At 30.4% G+C, this 16,527-nt stretch overlaps 1 protein-coding gene across 2 annotated transcripts in view; it reads left to right on the top strand.

Annotated features, from left to right (window-relative positions):
* The window catches only part of LOC143082524 (uncharacterized), a 59,370-nt gene that overhangs the window by 31,128 nt on the left and 11,715 nt on the right, over window positions 1-16,527 (top strand). For both annotated transcript variants that reach the window (XM_076258237.1, XM_076258238.1), the window contains exons 6-7: window positions 14,374-14,502; window positions 15,812-15,919. In XM_076258237.1, coding sequence (XP_076114352.1) covers window positions 14,374-14,502; window positions 15,812-15,919 — 237 coding nt within the window. The remainder of the gene's footprint in view (window positions 1-14,373; window positions 14,503-15,811; window positions 15,920-16,527) is intronic.

A 16,527-nucleotide genomic window follows, 5' to 3' on the forward strand; every position in this document is an offset into this window, starting at 1 on the left:
GTTTTAGCACATTTATAAATAACATTTATAATATTAATAACGTTTTGGCATCCCAACACAAAAGGCAGTTTCTCACGGTTCGTAAACATGTTAAAGTTTTCATCTACACTGTTTATATATTCATAAAGTTTGTTCCTTAAATCGTCATAAAGCAGACATTCATTTAATACATGTTCCTCAGTTTCAGTTTTATTATCACACATAAAGCAAGTTCGTTCATGCATTGGTAAATTTTTTTTAAAGAGGAAAATGTTTAGAATTATTTTTTAGTTTTTAGAACATTATTAACTTATCACGCCAGGCATGAATCGGTCATTTTCTGATATCGTTAGCCCAAAATTGGTAAAAATTTTATAGTGATATATGAAAATATCCTTATTGTGATTTGTCAGAATGTTAAGACTTTCAGAATATGCACTAGTGGAATAAATTTACAGGAAATTGACTGTACCACTCTGTTTTATGTTTGGATTACTGGAAAGGTTTTTCACACATTTTGTTTTATTTTTCAATGTGTCAATTTCAATGACCATGAAGCTGTTATAAAACCTGAATCTATTTTGTTTAATTCCAATAATTGCAATAATTGTTACAAATACTAATTAATTTTATTTCATGATTTATAGTGATAAGTACGTCATCTGGTGGATGCTGTAAAAATCAGTAATAAATATCTCTCACAAGAAAAATAACATTGATATTAAAACAAATGAAAAAAATATTGATCAAATTTTTGTGAAAAACTTTTTCAGATGAAATTCAATACTTTTTTTGTAAACATGTTCGTATAATTTCAACATTAACGAATAAAAGTAGGTGTTAGCATCAATAAGACGGTAACACAGCTACAAAAAACCCATATGTGTATGCTTTTTAATGTAGGGGCTGAACTGTAAAAAATGGAGTATGTAATAGAATGGGAATCATAATTGCTTGTATTACTTGTCATTTCCAGTCTTCACGACGAGTGGCAGCCCAGGCAGCCCAGGCTGGTAAAATTGCTCTCGGGCCTGTAAAAATCAGACCTACAGGCCAACAGAATCTAACTAAAAAATTTCAAAAATTGAGCTGCGGGCCTGTAGATTTAGCAGTTCAGCGTGAAGACTGCATTTCACAGTTTATTGCACAATTTTGAAAGATGAAAATTGAAGTTATTTCATTTCACAGTTTATTGCACAATTTTGAAAGATGAAAATTGAAATCATTTCATTTTGCAGTTTATTGCACCATTTTGAAAGATGAAAATTGAAGTCATTTCATTTCACAGTTTATTGCACAATTTTGAAAGATGAAAATTGAAGTCATTTCATTTCGCAGTTTATTGCACCATTTTGAAAGATGAAAATTGAAGTCATTTCATTTCGCAGTTTATTGCACCATTTTGAAAGATGAAAATTGAAATCATTTCATTTCACATTTTATTGCACCATTTTGAAAGATGAAAATTGAAGTGATTTCATTTCACAGTTTATTGCACCATTTTGAAAGATAATAATTAGTCTTTTTTAGATTATACTAACGAGAAGGAAACAGTTTTGTAATTTTCAAAAGTGTACCAAAAAAATTTGTGATGTCTGATACAATAGATATATATTTATCACTATTTTACAAAACTTTCCTTTGATCTTACTGACTGATAATTTCCTTTGTCAGCACAGTAGGGTGATATGAAAACTTATCGCTAGAGACTAAGGGCGCATGTACCGTTGTCAATGAAATGTACAATGTCGTCATAGGTAAAATAGCGATATAATTTCAACTCGATTGCTTTTCTCACTTTCAATCCTGGGTCAAGTGAGAAAATCAATCTCTTTGAAATGACCAAAGATAATCTTTAAAAAATCCAAACAATTTCATACATTTATTTTCATTCTACTTTACAAACAATGCAAACATACTTCAAGGCTTTATATTTTGAAGCAGAAATATTCAGTTAACTTCACACAATGTTTAATATTTTTAACAAACCCAAAAAGAGACTTGTTTCACACTTAATTGTTTTGTACCCTGTTTCCAGCTTTGATTACAGGTAATCCTATTAATGTTAATGAGTTATGATGACTTAAACAGCTTTAAAATTCTGAAAAGCTTTAATGAAATTAACAATCAGCTAAGCATAAAATTTTGAGCTTGCTTGGCCCCCCAATTTTTTTTTTGAAAAATTATTTTGCAGATGTTTACTGATTGATGATATATTTTTGGAATTGAATTTTGAAACTGATATTTGGAAAAAACTTGGTTTCTGTTAAAAACAATCGCAAAGTTTGAGAATAATCTTATTGATCTTTGATTGTACCTTTTCCTAGTACAAATGTATCAAATTTGTAATACACACATGTATGTTTATAAATGTAAGTTTTTTTATAAGAAAAATCCCAAATTTTGAGAAACATCTTTTTATTCTTGGAATTCAATGAGAATTGAAATATAGGTTTAGTATGCTATTCAAAAATGTTTCCCTGTTAAAAAAATTACGATCAGATGACTTGTTAAAAAATTATAGAGCTCAATTTTCAGTGAAATGCTATATATTTACATAGAACATATCATGAATTTTTCCTGATATCAATTTTATATAAGTTGATACTTTTTTAACCTTGAAAGCTTTAAGAAAATTGACATATAGGTATAGTATCCTGTTCAAAATTGTTTCCCTGTTAAAAAAATATCTATCATATGACTTGTTATAAATTTATAGACTCAGATTTCAACTTAACACTATTTATGTAGAACATATCCTGATTTTTTAAAATGTTAAGTTGTATGACAATTGATGCTTCTTTAACTTTGAAAGTGTATTGCTTAAAATGTTTTATCAAAATTAATTGTTTGTTTCTGCTCTGACATTTCAGTTTTCTATGGGTTTTTGGGGAAGACGGCTTCAAGCCGTCAATCCCCAATGGGGTTGACCAGAGTGACATTACCTCACATCATTCATTTTGTTTTTATAGTGTGGAAAACCCCCCAACAAATCTTACTAAGAATGATGAGATGGGGAGACACAAATGAATAAATTGACTTTAAACACTTTTTTACACATTTCCCTTCTGTTTCTCTCGAAATTATCGTATATCGAGCTCTCCTTTACACTATTTACGTTGCTTTTACAATCCGGAAAAATCAGTATGACGAGATATTCTAAATATATCCAACCTACATTATACTTTATAGTGACGTCATTGTTGGAATGCCACACTACGCATAAGCAGGGATATCCTTCACTGGTTATTTAAATCATTCTCAAAGATTGTGCACTTATTAAAAAATAGTATTTGTTGAATTTAAACATAATGATGTTTGCTGTAGATGATTTAAACCTCAACATGCAATACTTTAATTTGTAGGTCAACAACTTTCAAAGTAAACAGGAAGTCCAAGGGGCTACATGAGATCGGGGAGAGAAACGATCTTTTTCATTTTTTTCTGTAAACTCTGTTTTGAGAATCTTCCTCCAATTCAGGAGCACCTCAATTTATGAGCTAATTATCCACTAAAATAAACACTTAAAATGTGACATTTAGTATATGATAATTCTTTCATTAAAACTAAATTTTGTGTACCAACATAATCATTGTAATAGTTACAAAAAAATTACAAATGTTGCATTTTGTAGTTTAAACCTTTTTATTCATGAAATTTTACAAATATTTCAAAATGTAGGATTTGGAAACAAGCTTCACACAGTTTACATCAATCATATTGTTATTTTTATTAGTACCTGTATCCCTGTGATGACGATATAACTGGGAACTTTATCAATGGAAATTTAAAACTGAATAGATTTTTCAGTCCTAACTTTCTTAAGAAAAAAATTAAAAATTTTAAGAGTACTGTCACAAAAAATGGAAAATGGCCCTAGCCTACAGTTCAGTCGTACACTATTAAGATTTAAAAAATAGTTGTAGTTGTTGTTAAATGACAGAATTCAACTAGTTGAATTTTAGATAATTAACTATCAACGTTAATTGAATGTTTAGATTTAGAAGATGCAGATCTCTTCCATTGGTCTAAATTGAATCCTAAACTAAAGAAACTAAATTACATTAAACAACAATTGATTCCAATAGTGTCAACCTTCCACATGTTCTAGCTGTTCTTTTTTTCATTCTTAATATGAAGACTATCAAAAGATAACCCCCCCCCCCCCCAAACCCCCACCCCAAAAAAATGAAATAGAAACAAGGGCCGTCTTTCCCCTCAGAGCTATTCAGCTCTTTGATTTTTTGTTGTTTTTTATGCAGTTGGGCTGCTTTATGCGAGCACCCTAGATTTATGTTCAACCCAATAAATACTGAAATATGTGCCACTTTTATTATCTGGCTGGCTATCATGTTATTTATAACTAATTGGACACTTTTTTCATACTTTTTATTCTGGAATATATAAAAATATTACCATAAAAATGTTAAATGGACGTCGATTTTCCCAAAAGTTTTGAAGTTGCACATAGGAAGTAGTGCTCGATAGAAATCCTTCTATAGTTAATTATTCCCTGTGCTGTTGGTTAAGATGTCAAAGAACAATTGTATGAAATATTTGATCGCCGAAAATCTATAAAGATGAGTCGTTTACATTTCCCAAATGGCAAAAGTCGTAGGAATATTGTTTGTCATCGATGCATATTTTTTTGTCTGAAATGATTGAGATTATTTAAATCATCTAAATTCAGTAATCTTAAATGTATGCTCATTTGTATTCTTGTTAATATTATTCCGTTATCTCGCAAATGGCAAATGACTTCCTTCATGCTTGTCAAATAAAGTTGTTGTTATTGTAGTTTTCTGATTGGTCGATGTCAAGGTCATTTTAAGATTGTTTCGCTTTGGTGTTACAATGTAACATAATGCTACACATGCTTTGATTTAGCTCAATGTGCTTTAATAAATATTGAGATTAAAACTTTGACAACTGTTTTCTAAAGGACGGCATTATTCAACTTCCAAAGTCGCATATATTCTGTAAAATATTAAGTCCGAATCTGTGACGCGTATTACACTGTAATTGTTTTTGATTTACAAGGACTTTTCGATTTCCGGTACAGAAAAAATAAAAATACGACTTTTTTGTTATAATGTTTCTTTTTAAAATTTTTCACATTTAAACACAAGTGTTCTTGAATCAATTCTATGCGGTTCCTTCAGCAACTTTATGCTGGTTAATGATTTTCCCATGAAAGAAATGTGAAAAGAAATCGCATGATACGATAAAAAGGTAACGACTAACGAGGCTCGAGAAACGTTCATTTTCAACAAGTTGAAGTTACAAACAAGTTTTTCTTAATTCCTACTATTACAGTTATTTAAAGTTTAAATAAATGTTTTTTTTCTATTATGATATTAGTAATGGAAGACAGTTAAACCGTAATCAAGATATTTTAATTCAGTTATAACTTGAGACGTTAATAAAATACACCTTATCACTAATCCCGGCTGACCCGATCGCTTGAACTTTTGACGCATACAACAATCACTTTTCCATTGTGGCGTCAGATATTTTGTTTAATGACGTCAAAATTTTACGAGAACCTGTGTGATTTTCAGTAATGGCGGACTAATAGCGATAAGGTGTATGGAACTGGCTACGGTTACATGGGAACGAAAAAAAGTCCTCCACTGATACATGTACATACAGAAGTTCTTAGTATTTAAGTGACAGTTAGCAAACTTTGCTTTTGATGTATCAATTTGCGTCAAATTGTATAGCTGTATGAAATTTATGTCTTGATATTGTTTTAGTTTCCTTTAAAACGCATCCCAAGTTTTAACGTTTCTCAATCTAAACAAATTGGTTCAAAGTATAATGACAGTAATAAGAGAAGGTGTGCAGTTTAATACTTTAGAAAAGTGAAACCATTGAACTATATTTTTCGCCTTTGGCACTCCTAATCTTGAGTAGTATCTTTAGGAACACAAAACCATTAATACGTAAAACTATTCAAGTTATGCAGCATTTGTTGAATAATAATATTTATTTTTTATCAGTATCAGGGGTGTATCCAGCCATTTGATAAAGGGGAGGATCCAACTATATGCTCCCATTCAAATGCATTGATCGGCAAATCCCCCCCCCCCCCTGGATCCGCCAATGAGTATTATACAAGTATTGTTTTGTATATACAAAATGTATGAAAGAATTAAGCAATACAACTATAGAAGATTTAAGTTTAATAAATCTAGCGTACATTGCTGTTTTTCATGTCCCCTCCCCCCCCCCCCTCCCGGTAACAATAACGTAATGCTGAGATTACCATTAATCTCAGCGTAATGTAACCGTAGCCTCAGTTATTATTGTTACATTCATAATAAATCAGTTCCTCGCCCAACTTTGCATTCCAGCAATTAGTCTCCAGTGTACAATAATATTTTTATTGTTGTTACATTTCCATGTAACCGTAGCCAGTGTCTAATAAAATTGAGAATGAAAATGGGGAATGTGTCATATAGACAATAACCTGATCTAAGAGCAGACAACAGTCGAAGGTTACCAATGGATCTTTAATGCAGGGAGAAACTCCTACACCCAAAGGATTGCTTTTGCTGGCCCCTTTACATAATAACGAAAATGTAGACTATTTCAACTAGTCACTTTGTTTCGGTGGAACTTTTAAATCAGAGGAAGAACAAAGTAACACATAATAATAAGTTCCTCTGGAACTTTTCGGCTAGTGAGTTCTTTCCGCCCGGAACTTTCCAACGTTGGAACAAAAGAGCATTTACAATAACTTGGACATACACTAAAATCAGAAGTATACACAAGAAATTAAAATTAAAAAAAATTTACAAAACAAATATGAAAAATAAATATGATATACAGCAACAATCACCACATTAGTGGGTCCTCACTATGGACAGGTGCATACAGAATGTGGCGACTTAAACATCTTAAGTGGCACAAAACTCTCCCCTAGGACAGTGTATGTGTATAATCTCAGACATTGAATCTTTATAAATATAAATTGGAAATAACTTTTGAAAGTGGTAGGATTGCATAACATAAACATTACTGTACAAGCATTATTCATGTTATTTGATACTTTAGAAATAGCTGAGAACAATGCCTGAGATAAATATTTTGACTAATTCTTTACACTATTCATCTGAACTTGGCCAAGTTTGCCTTTGGGTTTTTGATTAACTGCCTATAGCACCCTTTGGTGCTTTGATTTTAATTCTGCAATTGTATCATGCTTTGCAAGGGGTGACTTTTATTTAGTTCAGTTCTGTTGTGGTAATTGATCATTCACCCTTTAAAACTGTAATTTATAACTATTTACGATATAGTTAGTGACCGTAGTGCCTTAATTAGTGATACTAATAAGGATATGATGGTTTAGGCTGTATCCTGATTTACTGTTCTTTAGAGCATTGACCATTATAATAATGTATATTATTAAAATCTTCATGAATGTAACCATATTGAATTATTGACTTCCCAGACACTAATTTGCCAATTATTATACCACACAATTTATTATTATATTATTTATGAAACTTTGTAGATAATAAGGGCATTACTATTTAGATGTGCATATCGACAGAAAATTAGGATTGAAATTTTGTTCTAGGAGTAATGCCCCTATATGAACTTAAAATTTTGGCCAAAATAATTACTACTAAACCGGTTTGTCATCCTTCAACTCCTCTTAAACCATTGTGCACACAAGAGAATTTCATGAAATTTTGTAGACAATAAGGACATACTGTGTAGATGTGTATATCGACAGAATATTAAGATGTGAACATTTTTTTTCTAGGAGTATAAATGCCCCTATGAACTTAAAATTTTGGCCAAAATGTACTTTTGCAACAGTTTGTCAATGCAATTCCTCTGGCCAGTTTGTTTGTCCAGTGACAATGTAGGGGCGTGGGGAATATGAGCGCACTCACAAAGGTTCTTTAATTCCTGTTTGCAATGACCTTTAGTACGAGATCTCTAGTTAAAACTTCAGCTGTTGCACAGGAGAAAAGTGTGATGAAAGAATGCAAACAAACATGTTCTGGATGGTAAATAGTAATAACACATTCTTAAAGAACAAATGTAAAACAACAAATTATTTAACAACTGTTAAGGAAAAGTGTAATAAACAAATAGGAATGCATGGAAAATTATTAATTGTTAAAACAATCTATGCTAATTATAAGCTTCATTTAATAAACCTTATTGTGTTTACAAATAGATTTAAAGAGTTATTTATATTTTATGTCACATTGGTAATTTTATTGTTTTCAAAGATTTTGGACTCCTGTTGTGTTAAATTTAGACTCATTAGAACATGTTGTGATTTACTTGGTAATCAGATAATTCACACCTATTTAATATGCCACATGGTTATAGATATTTACAGACAGTCTGGGATTATATTTTTTGACATGATAAATTAGTAAACTTTCATGGATTGATATGAAACTAGGACAGAAGCTAATTTTCAAGACAATTAAAGAAATAGCATGTAATGATGTGTTCACAATGCATTTAATTTGAATTCAATTCAAATAAAATGCAAATCAAATTCACTTATCTCGTTCACACAGTCTTCTTTTTTAATTGTTTATTCTTATTATCCAATTCATATTAGAAATGCCTTTTTCTTTAAAACAAATCATTTAATTTAAATTAAACTGTGGTGTGGACAATTTCTAAATTGCAATTTGAATAAAATTATAATCAATTAATTAATAATGGGTATTAAAAGTTAACATTGTTCAGACACTAAAGCCAATTTGAAGTACGCGCATTGCAACTTGTATTAGAATTTCAGTTCAGATGTTTTTTGATGCAAAATAAACTAATTCCAATTAGTTAATGAGAATTGAATTTGAATAGCCTGTGAACACAGCATAAAGAAAAGCTTGAATTTTAAAAATCTGTATTTAACTGATGTTCTCACTGTTTAAGCCAACATTACACTCATGGGCTGATTTAGGGGGTAGGGATGGCAGGGGACCAAGCCCATTTTTTGAACTCGCATTTAGTACCTCTTGTAATTGGTACTATAGGAAACTGGAAATTTTAAAGTGCCACATAATGTTTTCAAAAACATTTGTGCATGTGGCAAATTATATGTCTAGCGCTAATATGAATGTTTGTTACCCCACAAATAAGTAATTAAAGTACATGTAAATAAAAGTCCACCTACCTTTACCTGTATTTCTGAACTCCTGGATATATTATCAGCTAATTGTGCCATTATTGGGTAGATCATTAGTATTGATGTTCTTTCATATGTTTACAAATCTGATAAAAAAACTCATTGATGAAATTATTAGATATTGGTAAACACTTAGCTATTAAGATTAATATTCATGTGCTTATTGCATTTTATCATATATTAAAAATCAATTATTCCTGAAAGAAGTTGCTATGATTTAGCAGAAATATTTGTTTTGTATGCAGGTATATAAAGAATATTTAATAAACTGGGATCTTAGCTATTAGACATTATTTATGGAAATTCATTGGTCTTATTTTTTAGACTAAGGATTGTCAAGGTCTACTTATGGCAATTCTTTCGTCTTCTTACTCTTGGCATTGAGACTAGGATTGTATGAGTCTACTTTCTTTGGTCTTCTCAGCATTGAAGGCTCTAAGGATTGTCAACGTCTACTTATGGAAATTCTTTGGTCTTTTTACTCTTGGCATTAAGACTAAGGATTGTATGAGTCTACTTTCTTTGGTCTTCTAAGCATTGAAGGCTTAGGATTGTCAACGTCTTCTTATGGAAATTATTTGGTGTTCTTTCATATTGAGGCTAAGGATTGTCAGTTTACTTATGGCAATTCTTTGGTCTTTTTAACATTGAGGCTAAGGTTTATCAAATTCTACTCTTTACTCTTATTCATTTTGATGATAAGGATTGTCAAAGTCTTCTTTAAAGATAGCAATTCTTTGGTCTTCTTTCATATTGGGGCTAAGAATTGCAGAGGGGGATTTTTTTTCTGGGAAATTTGGTTGGTTATGTAGGGAATCACTGAAGCATGACAAAAACGAGCCCCCTCTTATGCATTCAGTGGACCCCACTTTTTAAAATTTCTGGATCTGCAATTGGATTGTCAAAGTCTACTTATGGAAATTCTTTGATCTTCTTAACATTAAGGCTAAGGATTATCAAGGTCTACTTATGGTAATTATTTGGTTTTCTTTCATATTGAGGCTAATTAATAAGGATTGTAAAAGTATGATTAGGGTAATTCTTTGGTCTTCTCCACATTGAGGCTATGGATTGTCAATTTAAGTCTACTTATGGCAATCCTTTGATATACCTAACGTTGAGGCTAAAGGTTATGTCAAGTCTACCTATGGCAATTTGTTTAGTCTTCTTTACACAGAAGCTATTTAAAGGAGTGTCAAAATCCACTCTACTAATGGTGATTCTTAAATTTTTAAGAATTAACTAAGGTTTATCAATCAGTAGTATTTTATCTAAAATCAGGTACGAATACTGCTTTGTGACACTAATAGTTTGTAGAACCTCAGCAGGCTACAGGACAGACCATATTAAAAAGATGTACAACTTATCTATGAATGTGATAAAACTCTGTTTGTTTCAAGAAAAATGTCATTGGGAAGAAACCACTATGGATCTTCTCGTGTTTTTTTATTATGATTAAAACTTATTATTGTCCTTTATATTTCTTGGAAAGTGGCCATTGTTTGAATGAAAAATTCATGTGGACTAATTTGTGGAAAGATCATAAAATATAGATTAATGATTATTCCTATTGTAGGCCTACTAACAACCTGAAGGTTGTCAAAGAAAGGAATGATCTTGATTTGATTTACAGACAATAAGTTTGACATCTTTCATTTCACTTATAAGTTCAAAGGCAGGAACAATTTACATGATAGGCTATACAGTGACTAAATTGTTAGTTGTTAAACTCTGTCATTTAGTCTCTGGTGGAGAGTTGTCTCATTGGCAATCATACAACATCTTCTTATTTTTATACTAGCTGTGTTATTGAAATGCAATGACCATAGAGAATGTATTAAAGAAAAAAAATCAATGCAAATGAAATATGACATGCAGGGGTCGGAACAAGTTGTGCCTAGTAAATCTACTGGTATTAAGAGACATTAATAAACATGTAATAAAACTATGTACTGGTAATAAAACAAGTAAATGTACTGGTAATGAAGCAAGTGAATGTACTGGTAATAAACAAGTAAATGTACTGGTAATAAAACAAGTAAATGTACTGGTAATAAACAAGTAAATGTACTGGTAATAAAACGAGTAAATGTACTGGTAATGAAGCAAGTAAATGTACTGGTAATAAAACAAGTAAATGTACAGGTAATAAAACAAGTAAATGTACTGGTAATAAACAAGTAAATGTACCATTATAAGACAAGTAAATGTACCATTATAAGACAAGTAAATGTACTGGTAATAAAACAAGTAAATGTACTGGTAATAAACAAGTAAATGTACTGGTAATAAACAAGTAAATGTACTGGTAATAAACAAGTAAATGTACCATTATAAGACAAGTAAATGTACTGGTAATAAAACAAGTAAATGTACTGGTAATAAACAAGTAAATGTACCATTATAAGACAAGTAAATGTCCTGGTAATAAAACAAGTAAATGTACTGGTAATAAAACAAGTAAATGTACAGGTAATAAAACAAGTTAATGTACTGGTAATAAACAAGTAAATGTACTGGTGATGAAGCAAGTGAATGTACTGGTAATAAAACAAGTAAATGTACTGGTAATAAACAAGTAAATGTACTGGTAATAAACAAGTAAATGTACCATTATAAGACAAGTAAATGTACTGGTAATAAAACAAGTAAATGTACTGGTAATAAAACAAGTAAATGTACAGGTAATAAAACAAGTTAATGTACTGGTAATAAACAAGTAAATGTACTGGTGATGAAGCAAGTGAATGTACTGGTAATAAAACAAGTAAATGTACAGGTAATAAAACAAGTAAATGTACAGGTAATAAAACAAGTAAATGTACTGGTAATAAACAAGTAAATGTACTGGTAATAAACAAGTAAATGTACCATTATAAGACAAGTAAATGTACTGGTAATAAACAAGTAAATGTACTGGTAATAAACAAGTAAATGTACTGGTAATAAACAAGTAAATGTACCATTATAAGACAAGTAAATGTACTGGTAATAAAACAAGTAAATGTACTGGTAATAAACAAGTAAATGTACAGGTAATAAAACAAGTTAATGTACTGGTAATAAACAAGTTAATGTACTGGTAATGAAGCAAGTGAATGTACTGGTAATAAAACAAGTAAATGTACTGGTAATAAAACAAGTAAATGTACTGGTAATAAATAATAAAACAAGTAAATGTACTGGTAATTGAACAAGTAAATGTACTGGTAATAAAACAAGTAAATGTACTGGTAATAAAACAAGTAAATGTACTGGTAATTGAACAAGTAAATGTACTGGTAATAAGACAAGTAAAATGTACTGGTAATAAAACAAGTAAATGTACTGGTAAAAAGACAAGTAAATGTTCTGGTAATTGAACAAGTAAATGTACTGGTAATAAAACAAGTAAATGTACTGGTAAAAAGACAAGTAAATGTACTGGTAATAAGACAAGTAACTGTACTGGTAATAAGACAAGTAAATGTACTGGTAATAAGACAAGTAAAATGTACTGGTAATAAAACAAGTAAATGTACTGGTAAAAAGACAAGTAAATGTACTGGTAAATGAACAAGTAAATGTACTGGTAATAAAACAAGTAAATGTACTGGTAATAAAACAAGTAAATGTACTGGTAATTGAACAAGTAAATGTACTGGTAATAAAACAAGTAAATGTACTGGTAAAAAGACAAGTAAATGTACTGGTAATAAGACAAGTAACTGTACTGGTAATAAGACAAGTAAATGTACTGGTAATAAGACAAGTAACTGTACTGGTAATAAGACAAGTAAATGTACTGGTAATAAGACAAGTAACTGTACTGGTAATAAGACAAGTAAATGTACTGGTAATAAGACAAGTAAAATGTACATGTGATAAGACAAGTAAATGTACTGGTAATAAAACAAATAAAATGTACATGTGATAAGACAAGTAAATGTACTGGTAATAAAACGAATAAAATGTACATGTGATAAGACAAGTCAATTTACTGGTAATAAAACGAATAAAATGTACATGTGATAAGACAAGTAAATGTACTGGTAATAAAACGAATAAAATGTACATGTGATAAAACAAGTAAATGTACATGTGATAAGACAAGTAAATGTACTGGTAATAAGACAAGTAAATGTACTGGTATTAAGACAAGTAAATGTACATGTGATAAGACAAGTAAATGTACTGGTAATAAAACAAATAAAATGTACATGTGATAAGACAAGTAAATGTACTGGTATTAAGACAAGTAAATGTACATGTGATAAGACAAGTAAATGTACTGGTAATAAAACGAATAAAATGTACATGTGATAAGACAAGTCAATGTACTGGTAATAAAACGAATAAAATGTACATGTGATAAGACAAGTAAATGTACTGGTAATAAAACGAATAAAATGTACATGTGATAAGACAAGTAAATGTACTGGTAATAAAACGAATAAAATGTATATGTGATAAGACAAGTAAATGTACTGGTAATAAAACGAATAAAATGTACATGTGATAAGACAAGTAAATGTACTGGTAATAAAACGAATAAAATGTACATGTGATAAGACAAGTCAATGTACTGGTAATAAAACGAATAAAATGTACATGTGATAAGACAAGTAAATGTACTGGTAATAAAACGAATAAAATGTACATGTGATAAGACAAGTCAATGTACTGGTAATAAAACGAATAAAATGTACATGTGATAAGACAAGTAAATGTACATGTGATAAGACAAGTAAATGTACAGATAATAAACCAAGTAAATAGGCTGGTGATAAAACAAGTAATTAGACTGGCAGTGTAGACTTTTAAATAGACTGGTAATGAGACAAGTAAATGTACATGTAATAAGACAAGTAAATGTACATGTGAAAAGACAAGTTAATGTACATGTAATAAGACAAGTAAATGTACTGGTAATAAAACAAGTTAATGTCCTGGCGATAAAAGAAGTATTAAGATTGGCATTGTATGTAAGCAGGAGATTCATTGACACATTCTCTTTTTTATATAAGTATGAAATTTGTTGAGAAAATCCTCATTGGAAAGGTTCAAGCAGAAATTCATGAAATATTAATTTCAAAATTATTTATTATTTTTATTATTTTGATGTTTATCCTGTCATATTCTTTACAATTATAGTAACGATATCCTAATATATCCATGTACAAAGTTAAAAATAAGTTTTTTTAAAACAATTATACTAGTGAAATAATGTTTCTGTATATTTTCAGGCTGAAAATGGGACCATCTCAAAGACGAAACCTACACAAGTGCAGGTGGATCCACTTATTTGTGAAGAAATCCGTCAGGCCAGACTTGAAAGTCAGGCTGCCATAGCAACCATTGTGGAACAGTATAAAGTAAGAAAAACAAAAACATGTTCAGAAATTAAAGATATAGCTAAATAATCTGTCAGTTCTAAGGAAATATAATGGTTTCACAACTTTGAGTTTAACAGGTTCAATCACCGTTTTCTTCATGAGAAAATGCCTGTATCAAGTCATGAGTATGACAAGTGTTATCCATTCATTTGATGTGTTTAAGCTTTTGATTTTGCCATTTGATTAGTGACTTTTCATTTTGAATTTTATTTTTCTCAGAGTTCAGTATTTTTGTGATTTTACTTTTTAGTGAGTGCTACGCTAGGCTCATTTGGGAGGTAGATATTTATCTTCTTGTCTATTTGACTGTTGCTTGTGGCAGCCTGTTTTGTGTTAATTGTAAAAAACTACTTTGAAAAACTTTTAAATGATATTTCGACTCAGATTTCATTTCAAAAGTAGTGATTTACTTTTAGAAAGTAAATACCAGAACAAGATTACAAGTGCTTGATAAATATTATTGACTGAAAAAATTGTACATTGATAGAACGATATTAGAAATGGATTTCATCAATGAAAATGTGAACAGCTATACAAAAACTGAAGCTTTTGGACCTCTTATTTCACATAAGGAAAAATTAGGATTTACTTTTGATAAGAGTTCTGAAAAAATTGAAAATATAGTAATGAAATATTGATTTGTTGATTCTAAATCAATATCCCAGCCTTTAGAAGTTTATCTTGGCTTAAATTATTGCTGCAACTACAAAACTAATTAGGCCACACCCAATTGTAGTGAAATTGTTAATTGCAACTTATAATAGTAAAATTCTGTTTGCCAGTGACTTGCAAACTAATGTTTTGCACTCTAGACTACTAGACCACTAGACCACTTGACCACTAGACCACTTGACCACATCTTCTTTCTAAAAATAACCAATTCAAAAGTCGTAGTGTCACTTTGTCGGGTTACACTAATCGTTTGTTCGTCCAATCATTCGTTCATCCGTTTGTTCTTCGTCTGTCTGTCCAACTTTAGGTTAAAGTTCATAGTCAAGATAGTTTTTGATGAAGTTGAAGTCTGAATAACTAGAAACTGAGTACACATGTTCCCTATGATATGATCTTTTTAATTTTAATGCCAAATAAGTGTTTTTATCTCAATTTCACGGTCCACTGAACATAGAAAATGATAGGGATAGTTGAAGTGACTGGATTAGCACAGTAAATGATAGTTAAATCAGACAAGACATTTCAGAATGTGCACTTTGGTTTTAAATTATAGGGAAAGAATTTGACATTTGTATTATCATTAAAACTCAAACTAAATTATTTGAAAATTTTACAGGAATTGTCAAAGCAATGTATTTCACAACAAGAGGAAGTGCTAAGAGAATGTAAACAAATACTTCAGCAGGAGCAGGAGGTTCAAACTCAGGCATTACATCAGCAGCAGGTAAATAAACAACAGGTTTAATGAAGGAACATGACAAAATTGTTCAGATGCATGCATATGGCAGCAACAAGTAAGTGAACAACAGGTTAAATGAAGAAACGGGACCAAATTGTCCAGACCCATGCATATAGCAGCAACTGATAGTTGAAAACCAGAAGGGGTGATCAAACAGGTTGTGTGACTATTTTTTGCTCCCTGAAAAAAATTCAATGAAATAATAATCACAAGAGTGTATAAGAATTGCCTTATACTGTCATAATGAAAAGGAAGCAATAAGGGATGATAGGAGTTTACCTCAGGAATTACAGCTGATAATTAAAAGAATTAAATGATCCGTCAAATACTACAAAGATAATTATGGAGATTTAGTGTTGACATGTATTTCACTGTATTTACTATGTGAAAACTTGCTTTTTGATGTTATCATTTTGTTATTTTAAACCGATGAAAATCACACACAGAAATCTTTCTACGGTTGGAAAATAAACATTTAATGTTTGTCATATATGCACTGCACTGGTAATGTCAACAAGATATGTATTTAATTTCCTTTACATCGTAGATATTTCTGATCAGATTTCATCAGATTAGCTTTAAATTGATATTGA

This window comes from Mytilus galloprovincialis, chromosome 7 (genome assembly GCF_965363235.1).
Source record: "Mytilus galloprovincialis chromosome 7, xbMytGall1.hap1.1, whole genome shotgun sequence".
NCBI lineage: Eukaryota > Metazoa > Mollusca > Bivalvia > Mytilida > Mytilidae > Mytilus > Mytilus galloprovincialis.